General features: G+C 41.9%; 1 protein-coding gene across 1 annotated transcript in view; it reads right to left on the minus strand.

Moving 5' to 3' along the window:
* MFSD2B (MFSD2 lysolipid transporter B, sphingolipid) overlaps window positions 1–18,515 on the minus strand; it is a 37,105-nt gene that overhangs the window by 1,448 nt on the left and 17,142 nt on the right. Inside the window, exons 6-12 of the mRNA XM_058020926.1 lie at window positions 16,995–17,164; window positions 12,702–12,792; window positions 12,486–12,607; window positions 10,072–10,155; window positions 8,702–8,782; window positions 3,248–3,357; window positions 1,588–1,731 (exon numbers count right to left, since the gene is read on the minus strand). Of these exons, the coding sequence (XP_057876909.1) occupies window positions 1,588–1,731; window positions 3,248–3,357; window positions 8,702–8,782; window positions 10,072–10,155; window positions 12,486–12,607; window positions 12,702–12,792; window positions 16,995–17,164 (802 nt within the window). The remainder of the gene's footprint in view (window positions 1–1,587; window positions 1,732–3,247; window positions 3,358–8,701; window positions 8,783–10,071; window positions 10,156–12,485; window positions 12,608–12,701; window positions 12,793–16,994; window positions 17,165–18,515) is intronic.

The raw sequence follows: 18,515 nt of genomic DNA on the forward strand, positions 1-18,515 counted from the left end.
TGTTATTATATACAACACTTAAGCTAATTATTGCTGTTGAAATTGATCAAATTGCTTGCATACTTTTAAAGAAAGGATTGTGGAATCCCATGGAAGGAAATAAACCAATGCCCGGCAAGTTCCACCTGAACATGAGGCAGAACTTTTTTCCTGTGCAGTGACTGAGCCCTGAACAGATTGCCCAGAGAGGCTGTGGAGTCTCCCTCACTGGAGATATTCCAGAACCATCTGGACACAATCCTGTGCCTGTGCTCTGGGATGACCCTGCTTGAGCAAGGAAGGTTGGAAGCAGATGAGCCACTGTGGTCCCTTCCAGCCCTACCCATTCTGTGATTCTGTGGTTATGTGAAATTAATCTGTTATGTGTTTCCTATTAATATTCAGCAAAGTATTCAAGCTCTGTTTTAAAAGCATGGAAGTAATTTCACCAATTTCAACAGCAATAATTAACTTTAATTTAAACACACACTTAAGCACTCGTCTCAAGATAGACAAATTTACTCAAGTGCTCAGAGTTAGGTACACTTCACTGGTTCAGGGCTTCCATGCAGTCCCACAACTGCTGATATACTCAAATTCCTACTTCTTATTTGTGGAATGAGTTTTTCTTCTGAAAATCCACCTAATAAAAACTCATTTGGCATCACTCTGTCTTCTGTGTTCTCCCACAAACATCTGCCTTGGCAAATTGCTGGGACCCAACTGGAATGTAATTGAAAAGGGGCTAATTGGGGAACAGCAAATTGTTTGAGGCTTTTAGCAATAAGCAGTCAAAATTCCTAAGCCCAAAATGTTCAGCCAGTATTGCCTGCTATTTAGCAATTTCAGCTCCAGGCCCCGAAGCAAAACATTCTGGTTACCAGAACCTAATCTGGAGCAGAGGGACAGATTTCCATTTTAAGTATTTATTGTGTGCTGTAGCAGGGACAGGCACAGGCCCTTTCTGCCAGGTCTTGTGCAAAGGCAGGGCAGAGATGTCACTTACTCAGCCTGTCTGGTCAGAACAGACAAGACCAAATGGGAAGAGACCATAAACTCTCTCCTAAAGTGACATGGTCTAGGTGACAGGCAGAGCTGTGAGAAAGGCTGTTCCTGACTCTGATCAGTATCCAGTTCCCTAAAATGGTGCAGGAATTAGTGATCCTTTCATGCTGAACAGGTCTCTGGCACCCCCAAAAGCATTCCAGTCCATGTAAAATCCTACAAGCTCATAGAGATAGTCCAGTTCAGGTGCAACAGGGAGTGCACAAAGCACCTGTATCACCTGTGGGGGACCTTCATCTGCTGCACTTTTGTGTTTGGTTCTTTATTCATATAAGCCACTAAAATTTACATGAGTAATTGAAAGGAGGAAAATCTGAAGGGAAGTCAGGTTTTTCTGAATAGAACCATGTCAGGGCAAGTAACTTAATGCTCATTTGTCTGGCCTAGATGGCACCAATCCTGTCTTTAGTGGTCAGCCATCTGGAGCTGCTGGCGCTTTCAGGCTCAGTGCAGTGCATGCAATTAACTCCACAGGGTAAAAGTGTTGTAACCTCAGAATGCTTTCAGAGTAGATCCACTAAGTGGAAACATAGTGTTACTTACTCCAGTCCTGCTGCAGAAATTCCTAAGCCAATCCCTGCTGACATCTTGGTAAAAAAAACATAAGAAGAATAGAAAATGGTTTCATGCCCTTTCCCATGGGGATTCTGCAGGCGAAAGTTATCAACAACATCAGGCAGCATTGACCTAGAAGTGAGCAAGATAAAAGAAAAACTCAAGCCAAAATTTCTTTTCAAAGTCCAAATTTCATGAAATAGAGCAGAGCCCTCCTCCATTTCTAAGCTGATTGATGTAGCCATGCACATGAAAGAATCCAGTTCAAAAGGTTCTACTCCTGGAAAGAAGGGCAAAAAATGTGTAAGAAAAGCATGGCCATATATTGCAATGTGGAAAATCACTGAAAAGCCATCAAACACTTGAGAGGTGACAGAATTTCCTAGTCTGCCTGTCATTCCAATCAGAAGTTGTGATATTAAAAAAGAACAACAACTCCCCCCCCAACATTTCTTAAGATTTCAAGGGACTCAATGTCTGAATAGTTGCACTCTGAAATAACTCTTTTGACAAGGTAACAACATTTTCAGAAACTAATGAAACCTATTCTCTTTCTAATTCAAAGAGACTGAACTAGGTAATGGGGAATTAGAATGGAAGCTGCTTGAATGTTAATTGTGAATTGACTTTTTTCCAATATATGTAATCATTTACTGTTGGAAAAAGAAAAGTCTTCTCACCCTCTGTGCAGAAAAGCTTACATAGTCTGACAACTAATTTCAAACTATGTATTCCATGATCTCTTGGAATTTTCAAGGCATGGTACAAACAAGTTATGAAAAAAGCAGTGCTCTCAGCAATGGTCTTGCTTTCTGGTTAATGTGATCTTAATAACAATTATTCAGTCTGAAGAGGAAATGTCCTGCCATGCTCATCCTTGAGGTGTTTTTCCCCCATTATTTTCAGTCCTCAAGTGCAAAAGACCTTGAATTTTTGGCTTCTTATAATCATAACCTTGTGTATTCGATCCATTAGAATGGACTACTCAAGCAGGGACACACAGAATCATGGAATGGTTTGGTTGGAAGGGACTTTAAAGCTCATCTCATTCCAGCCCTCTGCCATGGCAGGGCCACCTTCCACTATCCCAGGTTGCTCCAAGCCCATCCAGCCTGACCTTGAACACTTCCAGGGAGGGGGCATCCACAGCTTCTCTGGGCAACCTGTGACAGGGCCTCCCCACCCCCACAGTAAAGAAATTCTTTCTAAAACCTAATCTAAATCTATAATCTTTCAGTTTAAAGCCATTACCCCTTGTTCTATAAGTACATGCCCTTATAAAAAGTAAGGTTAGACATAGTTTGCCTTGTGTCCTCTGCTACATTCTTAATTGCTCAGCATTAATTGATTTGCCTAACTTCATAATTCCTGAGGCAATGTTATCACACGTTGTACAGCTACTTAGATTATTGATTAATTTACATACTCTTGTGTACAAAAAGCAGCTACAGCTGCAGTGGATGTTAACAACAGGGCAACCAAGCTCGTATCACTGCATATAGCATCCCCTACAAAACCAAAAAAACATTCTTAGAAGAAGTGACTCTTGCCATATTCTGCCTTTTTCAGAGGCAAATTCCATGCAGTAGTACATACATGTAATGCAGAAATACATCCATTCTCCAGCTCAAATGTAAAATTCTCCTACCATGGCAACAGAAGAGATGCTGCAATGCTCAGACCAGACACGAAGGCCACGAAGTAAGCCAGGATCAGGTTTGGAATGGTCACTAGCATGACTGCAAAAGGAATCATCCACTGAAGAAGAAAAGCATTATGTCTAAGTTACAGCATGCACTGCTCAATGTCATACAGATTGTTCCCTTCAAAATATAAAACTGTGTTTCAGAACAGTACACACACAGCAATGTCTCATACTTCAGTATTTTGCTCAAATTGCATTTCCAAAAAGCCCTGAGCCAATCTGTACTTAACTACCCAAAATAATTGGAGAAAAGTAGGACAAGTGATAGTAGTGTTGTCTCTGTTAGCAGTATTAGGGCTACAACTGAGCTGGTAAATTAAACAGACCCAAGAGCCTATTTACCAGTCGTGAAGCCAACTCACAGATCCTGGCCACATTTATGGTTCTAAACACTCATGATCTCCAAAATACCCAAGGCCATATAAATACTTTGTGTGAAGAGCCCTAAAGCGGTTGATTCCCAGACTGCACTAGGTAGAATAATAGAATGGCTTGGTTTTGGATGGAACCTTTAAAAATTATCTCATTCCAGGCCCCCTGCCATGGGCAGGGACACCTTCCACTACACCAAGCCGCTCCAAGCTCCATCCAAATGTTCAAGCCCTGGCTTTGAACACTTCCAGGGACAGGGCACCCACATCTTCTCTGGGTGACCTGTGCCAGGGCCTCTCCACCATCAAAGTAAAGAATTTCTTCCTAGTATCCAATCTAAATTTACCTATCTGTCAGATAAAAGTCATTCCCCTTCGTCCTATCACTCCATGCCCCTGTAGGGAGTCCCTCTCCAGCTCTCTTGAAGCTGCTTTAGGCACTGGAAGGGGTTCTAAGTTCTTCCCAGAGTCTTCTCTTCTTCAGGCTACACAACCCAAGCTCTCTCAGCCTGTCTTCATAGGACAGGTGCTCTAACCCTCTGATTATTTTTGCAGTCCTCCTTTGGACTCACTCCACCAGGCTCACAGCCTTCTGAGGTTGTAGGTCCCAGAGCTGGATGCAGCATGGCAGGAGGGGTCTCATGAGAGCAGAGCAGAGGGGCAGAATCCTCTCCCCCAGCTGCTGCCCACACTGATTTTGAAGCATTTGGTTTTGTAGGCTGCAAGTTCACATTGCTGAACAATGTCATCTCGAGCATCTTGTCAACCAACACCCCCATTTCTTTCTCCTCAGGGCTGCTCTCAATCCATTCACTGCCCAGACTAGTTTTGTGCCTGGGATCCCCCTGACCCAGATGCAGGATCTTGTGCTTGGCCTTGCTGAACTTCATGAGGTTCCCACAGTCACACCTCTCAGGCCTGTCCAGGCCTCTCAGGATGGCATCCCTTCCCTCCAGTGTGTCACCTGCACCACACAGCTCAGTGTCACCAGCAAACCTGCTGAGGGTGCCTCAGTCCCTCTCTCCGTGTCCCTGACAAGGATGTTGGACAGCACGAGTCCCAGTGCAGACCCCTGGGGATGACACTCCTCACTGGTCCCAGTACAGACCCCATGGGATGACACTCCTCACTGGTCCCAGTGCAGACCCCTCCTCACTGGTCCCCACCTGGACATTGAGCCATTGACCACAACTCTTTGGGTCATTGACCACAGCTCTTTTGCCATCATCCAGCCAATTCCTTATGCACTGAGTGGTCCATCCACTGAATCCATGTCCCTCCAGCTTACAGACAAGGATGACATGCAGGACAGTGTCAAATGCTCTGCACAAGTCCAGCTAGACGCATTCAGTTGCTCTTTCCTTATCCATGAACACTGATAATTCTTGGGAGATTGCTAATCAGCTTGGGTGAAGATTTTTCTGCCAGTTAAATAACAGAGATGATCAAATGTCCATTTCTATTCTAGGCCACTGGAACTATTTAATTTATTATTAGAGACAATGCCTTAAAACATTCTCACACTGCATTTCAAGGGTAGTGGCAGGGCTTCAGTGGTCATTTTAAACTGTAAATAGATCATTTCACAGATCACCTTCAATCTTGATGAAGAGGAATTTGCTTTCATTTCCAATCACCTCTTTAAAGCCATACACATACTCAGCAATAAAAAACAAACCCAAAAGTCTGAGTGGTTCACTCCACTCCCCACAGCCGGATCCACTGGAGACATTGCATGACAAGCCACCGAGGTTACCCTCAAAACCAAATTAATTTGGGATGCTTGGGATTTATTTTCTGGCAGTAGTTATAGTCACTAGATTTCTTCAACTTCAACTTGAAGCAATGGCCTTACAGGACTGAAAATCCACTTTTTAAAATGCTGATTGAATGCCACTGCCCAGCTGTCCTATACCCGTCACATGCTCCATCTCCCACGCCTGTGAACCACAGGCACAGCAGCACATGTAGAATCCAGAGCCAGGGGCTTATCTACAGGGCTTTTTAATGATGGGGATTAGTTTAACATTAAGTGTTTCAATCCTCTATACGTGCAGCTTGGGAGCTGAGGGCATGAGAAGAGCTTTCACAGAGAGTGATTCCCCAAAGCATTGCTATTTACAGTTCTGTATGATAAGTGATTCTGGGAGTCCTGCAGTCTAATCCATTATGTTTATGTTTTAAATGCATTTCCCATCTAAAGCATTTGCTCCCAAGCTAAGGAGGCAGAAAATAACCTTTCCTGACTGCAAGTTCCCAGCACAGGCAGATAATCCTTGCATTAGCCCAGTGTTGTGGCAAAATCGTTATTTCACCACAAGAGAGCACTCCAGCAATATCAGATTTTATGTTGTCTATAAGCAATTTTATGACTGCCTTATGCTCCACATGGGGCACCCACTCAGAAACCAAAGCACTTAAACAAAATTCTAGATCAATAATAATAATAATTGTAACTGTAATTTCCTAGAGAAAGAGAAGCAGGGCAAGCAGGACTGAGGTTACAATGCCCTAAAGCCTCCCTCATGCAGTGGCAGCGCAGTCATGGGGCCAGTGCTCCCACTGCAATAAACAGCTAATGCAGCTCCTTCTTTCTTACTTGTAAAGCAAATACTCTGTTATTGGCATCTGCTCTCTTGCCACAGGGCTGCTGCCCTCTGAGTTATAAACAACATCCCACAGCTATCCTGTGCCTTCCATCCGTGCCCTGACAGCGTCGTGCAAGGTGACCCTGCTGGGATGCAGAGGCTGGCACTGGTCTCTGCAGCAGCACAGTATGAAGGGCAAATGAGGAAAAGGTGCAGGGAAACAAGATGGGAGAGTGGAAATGGGGCTGCAGAGCCAGGACTCATCCAAAGGCATCTCTCCATGCTGCACAGTGCTCATAGATGGCAAATAAACAATTGCATATCTGTGAGGAGGTGCTCTTATTTTTACTAGATCCTGCAAAACCCATGGCCAAAAGATATTATTGGCCAGGATGGAAGCTAGATTTGTGGGAGAGAGCCGTCTTTGCTTTTAGTCACATTGCCAAAACTATGAACCAAGAAGATGCCACACTTGTTAAAATTTCTCCTGACAACTTCACCTCCTGTCACCAGCTGAGACTCACTGAGTGTAAGTTCAATATTTGCCCCGTGAGGGCAGAGCAGACACCTAAATGAACACAGCACCTGGAAGCTGAAGGAAATAAACAGAAGAGAATAATTTCCAGCTTGTGCACCAACCTGGTTGATAGCATTCTTTCCATCCTCCCAAGGACCCTGCTTGGGAGCAGGCTAATTCCTGATAATTCCAGAAATTCTAGGTTTTAAACTTCTAGAAACTCGAGATACTTAATCAGTAGTTAGACTTGTTGGTCATCTCTTTTGGGGAAATGGGTAAAAAGGGAGAAATATCAGTGGAAGAAACCCAAGATTCTTGTTGCTTATCTACCGGTTTCTAAACTCTTTGAGGGCTCTCTTCAACATAGACTCACCTTAACAGGACGTATTAGTCTGGAGCCCTGTGACTTTTTTTTCCAGGAAACTGAATTTCCAATCACATGTTCACCCTGAAGGCTGAGTGAGGTTTTAGAGAAAAGAAAAAGTTTTCTTCCCTGTCTCCCCTTGCAGTAGAACATTCCCCAATGACAAACTTAGGAGCCTTAAATGATGTGCTTGTATTTCATAGTGGGAGAGTACAGATTAGTTGTACAGATCGCACAAGGTGGTAGGGTAGGAAGCTCCTGTGATACATTGTCAGCCACAAAATCCATCACTGAGCACACACTGAGTCCCCTGAGAAATGTCTCCAAGGTGAAACAGAGAGGTGGCTTTTTTTCAATCCATCCCCCACTTAGACCATAACAGTCAAGCAACTCAACTGTAAAATTAAGTTAAACCATGTTTACAGAGGTGCTGACAGGCTTTCCAGTCATGTAAAACTAAATTTATAGAGCCAACTTGGTTGAAGAAAGCATTTTTTGTGGCCAAGTAGACAGAGGAGGAGATTTCCTAAGGAGGAAATCTGCATTCCCAGGTCTAGTCAATGGGCCAATACTGCTTTTGGCAATTCTCTTTGTTAAAGTGGTAAAAAGAAATAAGAATGGGGCTCGAATTCCAGATGCCTACTTCAAAACACATAACACAATTCAGCATATTTGGAACTTGGGTTTTAAAGTTACTTCTGATTCTCTGGAAGTCATTACAACACAGCTTTTAATTCCAAAAATTATAATTGTTCAACTCTGTCACCAGACCTAAATTTTTCAGCTTTGTTCAAATTTTCACATATAGCTTTGGTCTGGATTTTTCAAGTCCTCCTGCTTTGTTGTGCACAAGGCAATTTTTCTTTCCTCTTTCATAAGTAATTGAAGGTAAACAGGGGGAAAATGGGGAGGAACAGGCCTATACAATAACTCACCAAGGATGATGACAGAAAATTGCTGCTGTCTGCACTAAGTAAGGGACTTCAAATAATCCATCAGTGACAAGGGCAGGCTCACTGAGCTGGCTTTGCAGAGCTGTGTCAGAGTTAAACTAGGCTTCTTTTCTCAGGTAGGTCACCTTTTTCTTTACTTCACTAATAACTGTCCCTCCCTATTCAGAGGGATGTGGATGCTCCTAGAGGGGGTGTCTAACAGACTTTTGTTTCCTTCTGTGAGACTGAATTACAGACACCTCAGCACCATATAACAAAGACAAAACAAGACTTGCACAACAGGTAACTTGTCAACACTAGGCAACTCAGATTTGAATTTATAAAACCTCATTGAAGCTCAGTTCTGAGAGCTTCAAATGAGGAGAATTTGTGGAGATTCTTAAATAAACTGGGACCTCCCCCCAGCATCAATCCGTTTCTTTAAAGTTTCCCTTGGAAACTTGGAATCTGTATGAAATTTGGTACAGTGATTTAAAACAAACTCTGGAACAGAGCAAATTTCACATAGATTGATGTTATAAGCACTTGAAAGAGCTCCTGAAGTGGCTCATTGTCAAACGAAATGAGCACAAACAGAATTTTTTTTCTCAGAGGATTTGCTTACCGAAATCCCACATGCTGCACACTTCTTGCCAAATCTCTGCAGAAACTTCTGCCAGAAGGGAACGCTCACCACTGCTGATACCTACAAGGACAAAAAGCCATGTCTGTACTGTGCTTACTTCCACTGTCTTCTTCAGCTCTGAGCTCACAGACTTCTTTTTGTCTAGTACCTAAAAGCCTGAAAGGAAGGTGAACATGCAGATTCTTGTTTCTCCTCATCCTTTGACCGACTTTTTAAAATTCATTGTTAAGCTATCCATCAGAGGGTTTTCCATAGTCAAATCTCAGAAGATAGTGTCTTAAAATTTCCTTTTCTAGTGCAAGCCACAGCAGTCAAAGCTGTGCTCATTCATTAAGGTTCAAACATACTGCAAACAGCCATACTTTGTGCTAATGCCTCTTGCCGCAGTGCCTGAACCTGACAAATGATGAGTGAATTTAGCTCTACCCCATGGTACAGGAAGAAAGCTGAAGTGCAAGATAAACCTATCCTAAGATACATTTAAGAGTACATTCCATACTGTGTGTCCCTTCTTAGGAGCAATCTGTAAGAGAAATAGCTGCTTGCAGTTGACATTATTGTTTCAAACACTGAAATACTCCCCCATAGCAGCAACAACCACAAGCAATGTCATTCACCTATGCACTGAAGTACTGCTACTAATGGCAGCCTTACACTTGACCTTTATTTAAATGTCATCTAATTGTTAGTTATATTTCAGTCTTTACTTACTTTAACTCTACTGTCTCTTGTCTCTCTTCTTGGTGACCATCACTTGCAGAGCCTTAAGATACCCAGCACTCCTCTTTTGCTCTCCAACATCTTAGTTTTAATTGGTTTGGAAAAGATATGTCTTATAATGTGGGAAAGGATAAGTATCACCTAAACAAGCAGAAGTCTATCTCTGCATATTAAGAAAAAAGATTCTGTAAAAGGATCTTTTTGTCACACTGCCAATTGCTCTAGAGAGGAATCTTTGCATTTCTGGGTATTTTAAATATTTATCCTTGCAAGCTGCCTAGCCCAGAGGAGTCGTGTGTATGAATATGCAAATTGAAGTTGTTTAATTTTCAGCACATAGGACTGGGGAAAGGGACAAAGGAGGTAAAATTCCAAACCTCCTTTCTAGAAGAAGCTTTTGCCTTTTATAGAAGCTGTGGCTTACAGGTAAAAACAACAAGGAATGAATTAAAAGCTCCAAACCACTATTTTTTTAATAAGTGCAATAGGGAACACCAGCTTTATTTCAAACAGACAATGAAGAAGATAGTGTAGCTTCCTAACAGCTCTGCTGAGACAAAAAACTCTTCTTGCCTTCTGTAATTTTGTGCCAAAGCCCAGATAATATTTGGGAGAGAAGTGCAACTCACCAAGATGGTCATCACCAAATACTGGAAGTGATTGCGGAGGCCGGCAGCGTGAGTGCAGAACAGGACAAAGTTTCCCTGCTCCAGCTGTCGAATTTAAGATATTTGGTGATCACCAAAAGACAAAGGAGAATTTTAAAAAGAGAAAAATTGCATCACACTTCATGTCAGCTAAATATAGAGGGTGACTGATTTGTTAAATGTAGGGTTTAGGAGTCTCATTCTTCCCTTGTTTGCAACAACTTAAAGAAGTATTAATTGTCCCGTTATCACTGGAATAACATGCCAGCAATGCTGGGCCAAGCAAGAGGTAAGCCACACCTAACAGAGCATAAAACTGACCAGAACAGAAATGGCCCTATGAAAAGATTCTGTCTCGAGGCTTTATTCCCCATGTCCCAGGTGCCTTGTGTTGTCTCAGCTGCAGGCTACTGCAAGAAACTCCCCTTTCTCTTCCCCAGCAAGGCCATAAATCTTTCTCCAGAAGCTCTGACTCCAAAACAAGTAACATTTCAGCTGTAATAACACTCCTGCCAACTTCCTGTAGTAAAGCAGCTGGTTTTATATGCACCCTCAGCTATGGAGAGCAGCTTTGGGTCAGATATCTCCCTACATCTGAATCCTCAGCAGATGGGAGGATCTAACTGCACTGTGTTATATGACAGGTGAAGCCACTGCCACCACCATGCCTCTGCAGAACTAAGGGGGGTTCTGAACACCAGAGTATGATAGAGGGCCAGCTCCAGCAATTCCACAGAAGCAGAGTGACAGAGGAGGATTTAATAATCATTCCACAGCAGCACGATCAATTCTTGCTCCCTTTGTATGCTTGTAGATTACAGGTGGCCAATCACCTGTTTACAAATTAGGATATCCAAAAGGTTGTATCCTGTCTCTATTGCCACAAAACCCTTCCCTAGTCTGTGTCCCTGTTTATGCTGCCCTAATTTTAGACACAGGATATCACACTCTGGAATTACAGCCAATGCATCTTTACCTGCCTATTCATTTTGCAATCCACTCTCTAATTTCCACACAATTAGTGTTGCTCCCTTGAGTAACAGCAGCAAGGGTTGCTCATACTTGCTCCACTGGAGTAACTGAGCTTCCAGCTTCTGCCTCCCCTCACACCTTCCCTTCAGTCTGCACAAACAGCAAAACAGAGAGACATGAACTGACAGATGATCTCTTCCTCTCTGGGTGCTGTCAGCAAGTAGCTGGCTGCCAGCAACCAGATGTGCTCTGTATCCCTGCTGGCTGAGAGGATGCTGGAAGGATGTGGACAATAAGGGACCTTTCATCTTTCATCTCCTCCCTGTCTCTGCAGTTGCTCACAGTACCTGCAGATCCCAGACGTGAGCAGAAATAGCTTCTGTTATTGTTTCTCACCCTTGGGTATTCCAGCAAGGACTAGCAGATGCTGTGCCCAAATCCAGGCCAACAAAAAAAGTTCAGTGCTTCTTTGGCAAACAAACTTTTAAGCAGTCCTTCCAAGGAACTTAATAACTCACCAGGACTGCTGGTGAGCACAGCACTGCTCTCTCACACGTCATTTTCTTGCCTTCTGTCCTGCTATTCCCTTGATCAATGGTTCATGTGACTAAGAGTTTCTTGGTAAAAATGTAATAATTATTTGCTTTTCAAAATAAAGCAAACTTCAGCTGTTATGTACAAGTTCAGAGTAAAATAATGTATTTACTGAATTGAACGTGTGCTAAAAGTCAGGCTTAAAAAGCCTGCTGCACATATGGGGAGTGAGGGTTTCTTACTGAGTGGCTTTTCTACAGCTCCTCTCTTTGGGAGGATGCACCGCATCTTTTCATGAGAACCACATCCAATTGCAGGTCCTCATTTCAAAATGAGCTCTACCTAACTCTGACACAGGTGAGACCTCCTGCCTCTGAATGTCTTCTTACTCTGACCTAATGCCTTCCACCACAAAAGACTCCACAAGACCCAGTTCAGCCACTACCTGAGAGCAGTCACCTCCACAAAGGAGAGGGGCAACAGTTTAAACAGGGCACACAGAGAGAGGAACAGACAGAAGAGAAAAAGCATTCTCTAAGCAACTGAAACCACAGGAGACTGTGCATGGATAACACGGAATGACCCAGACTGGGTCACTAGGACTAGTTCTTCACCTTTTATGAAAAAAAAAAAAAAAAAGAACAGAAAAGGGGAAAAAAGTCTTTAAACGGTCATGACTTTGGCTTTGCCCCTCCTTTGTAAGAACAATCTCCAGCCACACAAGACCCCAGGCACCAGAAGAGGACTTGGTTCCCTACTGATTTACAGGGGAAAGCAACACCCCCCAGATCACCCCTCCAGTCACCAGCCAAAGGTTATTTGCATTTCAGACTCTCCCATGCTGGGAGTGGAATGAGGCCAGCAGACAGACTGAGAGGGTCTGAAGTTACCTGAACTGCTGTCGAGATGAGAAGAAATGAAGCTGTAAGCTTCACATATGGACCGTGCTTCATGGTGAGTGCAAGCCCCTTACAAAAAGGAATTGCTCTGTCTGAATTTAAGGCATAAGGATCTAAGAGAAGCAGAATACATAAAATAAAAACCTTTTCAATAAAGGAATTTGAAATAACTATTATTAAATTGAGGCATATTTAAATATAACTTACCATCCCTTTCCTTTACTCCAAGAAAAAGAACGACAATTCCAAGGAGATACACACCTGCTATGACCCCTGCTGCAATCATGTAAACTTTTGCCTTTCAAAAGGAAAAAAAAGACATTGAAATTTTGACAGGAGAATGACAAATCATTAGGAAAATTTCAGTCCCTTTTTGGTAAGCCACCTGCAAATGAAGAAATGCCCATCTGCATACAGCCAAATGCATCTGCTGCCAATCTGAAAAAATGTTCACTTCTGCAGTTCATTTATAAACCACACCTGCCTTAGGATAAATTCAGGGCATATAAGTATATATTTCTTGAAGAAAAAAAGAAAAGAAGAAGAAGGAGTGAACAAAAGGGTTACTGTGTTGGCAACCTGAATGTTTTAAAAATTTGCTTATGTTGAGACTAACCACAGACATACACAGTCACCTAATCAAAACCATGCATCATCCACAGAGACATTCTAATTTTCAGTAAGTCCAGTTGATCTGGCTACACAAACTGCAATCTGGAATTTCATGGTGCATGGGAGAGTTCTCAGTACTGAGGTAAACATAGTTACTACAGTTTCTGCATTTACACATAATGATAATAATGGCACATGATGATAATAATGAATTGTAGAAATCATACTTACATGCCAATGTTTTGAGAGTATGGTACCTTGCATGCTGGTTTTCCCAGTTATTTAGAGACATATCCAAGCAAATTCAAAATCTTTGCTTCCTTTTAGCCAGGGAGGCAAAGCCTCCAAGGATACCTCCCACACCACCAGATCACATTTACTGTTTCTAACTCTGATTACACTGACTTTGAATTAAAGCTTTAAAAAATATTTTGCTTTAGTATGATGCAATAATTTACCTTATACTGTGTTATCAAAGATAGCTAATAGGGCTTTATAAAACAATGATTACTTGATATGAAAACTGAATTTCAAATTATTGGTTATATATTGTAAATGAAATTATTATAAGTCTAAGAAGAAATTGGCAAAAAAATGCAATTACAAGAATGTAGTTCAAAATATAAAGACAGTATAGGTGCAAATGCATTCAGATGAACCATGTAAGAATATAAAATTTTCAAGAAAACAGCTTTTGTTAAGATGTGTACATTTCAGAAAATAACTTGGTGAGATAAAGGATTGCAGGACTATTCTTTATATGGAATAAAGGTTTGGGTTTTTTTATATCAGAGCTATAAATTAAGTCACAGAGTACTTTCACACTGTTGGTTATGGCTTGCACAGAATACAGACTGCAGTAGTGGAGATATCTGAATTCACTTAAACAAACCTATTTCAGCCTAAAATGAAGCTGGGGCAGGAGAGAAGGGGATTAGAAAAAGGGATAGTAACAGGACTCCTTTATGATTTTCATATTTTGTTTTTATGTATGTGTTGGTTTGCTTGAAACATTTGAATTAAATGTTGTGTTTCATAGGCCATCATTAAATGAGCTTAAACTACCAAGGGTATTCATGGTCGGCCAGATAAGATTCTCTAACCCTGAACAAAACTTGTTAGCCTGTTCACAACTCCATCAATACCCATGTTTGGTTTCCAGTAATAAAGATCTATTCATAAGCTTATAGTAACAACTTCAGGAGAGCTTAAAAATTACCATTTTTTCCACTTCCTTTTTTTCAGTAAGGAGCAAAATAATGCCAGTTGTTCACTAAGTGCTTTTTAAAACTAGGTGTGCTCTTGAGCAGCTGAGAATTAGTCCCTGTGACAAAAAGAGTCAGGGTCATATTTGTGAAGGGCACTAAAAGAAAGTCAAGATTTGCCCTCTTCTAAATATTCCCTGATGGAGGTACTTCAAGTTAAATTAATCTAGTCTTGTCTTGCCTCAACTTGTAACTTAATGCCCATCAGCCATACAACCAAAATTAGGATCCATCAAGGTCTCCTCTTAACTGTGCAATTAATTAGGTGCATATTCTGCTGTGTGGTGTGAACAAAGGGCAGGTTTCCAGTCACACTGCAACTTCAGGATCTGAAAAATGTTTGTGTCTAAAAGCTTTCCCATAATTTCCCAGTTTTAGTATCTAGTTTAATGGAAGATATTGCCTCTACCTACAAACTCTGGCTACTTTAGGCTATGGATTTTTGTTAGTTTTTCAAATTAGAAAACTACTTGACATTCAAGCCATTGTGAAGTTTCTTTCTCCATCTCCCTCTGAAAAGGACAGGAAAACACATATGGTTAAGCAGAAAGGAAATAAATCAAGATTGTGTATTTTTTCCCCTTGAAAGCCATTTCAGAGGTTTCAAAATATAAATTGGGGATTTTAGTCTGAAGTAGATTCAGACAGGGAATCTGCTGTACAATGAAATTCAGCTTGCTCGGTGACTTTTCAAACTTCTTGTCTTGACAATTCACAGAGGTGAAATAAACACAGTAGTGCTCTGCATCAAACCATTGTCCCAGAAGCTAAAAAGGAAGGCAGGATGCAGTTCTGTGTCTCATTAAAACACACACTACAAGTTACCAAAAAGGCATCTCCAAAAACACATTATTCAACCAAAGAATGGCATGGCCACCTAGAGAAGCAGCCCAGCTGTCCTCAGACTGTTGCCCAGATCAGCTCTATGAGAGGCCTGTGCCAAAAAAAACAAGGATCAGGTGGCACAGAGGCAAAGAATAGTGTCTGGAAATGGGGGGAGGCAAGGCTTTGACCCCTCCCTGGGCCACCAGTGCTGATACCAGACTATGCAAATCCAAAACATAGACAAAAACATGCCTTAGCCTGTGATTTTACTGCTAGTGAAGCATGGTAATAGGAGCTACTCCACTGCATTAGGAAGAGCACAAATATGTACTTCCTCATTTGCATCAAGCATTTGAGATTAGATTCATGTCAAGGAATCTTCTTCATAGGGTATTTTATATACTGGTTGGTGCTTGCACTGACATAGCAACAGATGAAAGTATAAAAAGAAAGGATGAATCCAGTAGTTGGTAAATTGGAACCAACAATCTGCTGATTTCACAAGTGACCTAGGGAAAAAAACCCCTACACCATGTAATTGTTTAATTCAGGGCCTGTTTCAAGACCACTGCAAACAATGGAAGACTATCAAATTGTGTTAACTGAGGTTTGGATCAGATTTTAGGTTTTCCTCCCAGATACAAAACCTTCTTTGTTTCTCAAAAAATATAAAACTCAAGTATGAGGAGATTAAATTATTTGTGCAAAATTACAGGAAAAGCCTGTCATGGAAAATTAAATAAATAAGCATGGATCCCTAGGTTCATTCCACATGTTAACCACTGAGATCTGCCCCCACTAATGGCATGTTACCAATCATTTGCTTTCAACAGTGCTTTGTACCTTCACAAAAGTACAGATTGCAAATACGACTTGGTTTTGTTCACAAAATTGCCATTAATGTGTACAGATCTCCAGTGGTACCTCCTCTGGAAATCAGTGTTGCTGAACTGAAAGATCCTGCTGTAGCCACACTTTTTTCATGGAATCATAGAATGCTTTGGGTTGGGTGTGACTTTCAAAGATCATCTCATTCCAGCCCTCTGCCATGGGCAGGGACATCTTCCACTGGACTAGATTCTGAGCCACATCCAGCCTGATATTGAGCACTTCCAGGGATGGAACATCCACAGCTTCTCTGGGCAACCTGTGCCAGTACCTTGTCACTCTCTTTGAAAAAAAAAAATTTAAAAAAATCTTCCTAATATATAATCTAAATGTACCCTCATTAGTTTAAAACCATTCCTTCTTGTCCTGTCATTACAAACTCTGGTCAAAAGTTTCTTCCATCTTTAAAATCCCCTTTTTGTACTGAAAGGCTGCAATAAGTTCTCCCTGGAATTTTCTCTCCTCCAGGCTGAGTCCTCCAACCTTCTGATCATTTTTGTGACCCTCCTCTGGCTCTGCTTTAATAGATCCAAGTCTTTCTTGTGCTGGGGTCCCCAGGACTGGATGGAGTATTTCTGGAGGGGTAAAATGTGCTTTTCTTACTAAGTTTCTACAAACTGTAAATCAGCCCCTAGTGAAAAGGAAGGGTGACCAAGTCCTTCCCAGCTGCTTTATGGGTTTGGTGCCTCCTGCAAAGCTCCTCAAAGAAATTCTGGTGTCGCACTGAGGAGGGGTTGCAAGGACAGCAGAGATGGAAAGCATTGTCTGCAACAAGGTCATTGCCTGAGCTCCAGCATCACAGATTCCAAGGGAGTCGTGTTCACACTCATCCTGCTGGACATGATCTGGTATTAGAGAAACATCCCCACCCTTCTCCATAGGATATTTTAGTGTGTTCACAGACACTTACTTGATGAGACAGAAGATCTGAGGGGTCTGGAATGCTGGGAGTGTCATGCCAGGAGTCAGTGGTGTTTACTGAGGGATTCACAATGCAGTGGGGAGAGACATGAGCACTGGCCACAATCTGCCCCTGAAGTGAAGCTCCAATCAAGGTCCCAAGCACTTCCATGGTCATTCCTAAAGAATGAAAGCACAAATATGCACTGAGGATGGGAATCTTGTTCATCTGTCTCACTGAAGGGAAATGTTATCAAATCATTTCCTCTTACAGGAATGAGCAATGCCAAGAACAGAAGAACTGAAAGGTCAGTAATAGAATGGTTTCAACGGCAGAGTTTTGTCATTTATTTTCTCATCAGGTTTGAGAAGAAGCATCCATGAAAGAGCCTTTTCTATACAAGCTTCATGAGAAATGTGAATGCTGAGATTGGGAGCCACAAGGGGATAACATGGAGATCTTTCATCTTGAGGACCAGAGTGGAACTACTTTTTAAATGCCATTTCTTCCAAAGTAGGACTTGGAGTCATGATATCAGACTGTTCATCTCAAACTTGGCAGCAACTTGTGAAACACTTATCTAATCAGACCTCTGAGTCCTTCAACTGTAAAATAAAGTGATACTTGCCTCAGGTTTATGGAAATAGTACAGCTACAAAGCTCTTGGAAACAGCGGGTGCTGTTCTTAATTGCCTAAGGCCAGAGTCAGGCAGAACTATCTACCTCAACCTCAGAGAACAATTCAGATCACTAATTCTCACCAGAAAAAGGGATCATCTAACAAAAAACAACCAAAGCCTTCACTTAGGAAAACAAAAATCTAACTCTGGGGATCATCTTGTGAAATCGATCAACAACCTGACCAGGTGTTGCAGCTGTGTTAAGGCAAATGGTGAGAAATTTGGGTTCTAAACCCTCCTCACCCTGAGGGATTTCAAGCCTGCTGTGCCTGTTTCCCTGCAACATGACCATATCCAGCATCCCCATGGCCAGGAGATAAACTGAATTCCTATCCTAGCTCCAGAGACTTTTTACACATTTTGCATAATGATACATTAGGGCTGAATGCATGAACAGATTAAAGATGGGGAAAAAGTCTTCCCATTTGTGAGGGAATGCACTTCTCATTGACCCAAACTTCAGAGTTTTTTTTTCTATTTTTTTCTCTTTCAGTGGCTCCCAGGGTCATAATGTTCCTTTCTGAGGAGCACCATGGAGGATTCTGAAGGGATGCTCCCAGAGCAGGTTGTGTCCTGGTTGTTATCGTGCTCCCTCTGGGATTTGACAGCTGTTTCAAAAGCTCATAGGTTCATGTTTATTCAAGTCCCCTGATCTATAACAGCCTTCAGTGACCTCAGACACATGACTTTTTGTGTGTCCCTGTAAAGGAATAAAAATACTTCACCATCTAAAGGGAGGGCAATGCACACAGATTGTGAGGGGTTCAGACACTGCAGCAATGCAGGCTGTCTGTAGCTATGCAAGATCCAGTAAGGAGAAGAGAAGAGAGGCTCCCTAGGAGACCTGGAC

Source organism: Melospiza georgiana, chromosome 3 (genome assembly GCF_028018845.1).
Source record: "Melospiza georgiana isolate bMelGeo1 chromosome 3, bMelGeo1.pri, whole genome shotgun sequence".
Classification (NCBI taxonomy): domain Eukaryota; kingdom Metazoa; phylum Chordata; class Aves; order Passeriformes; family Passerellidae; genus Melospiza; species Melospiza georgiana.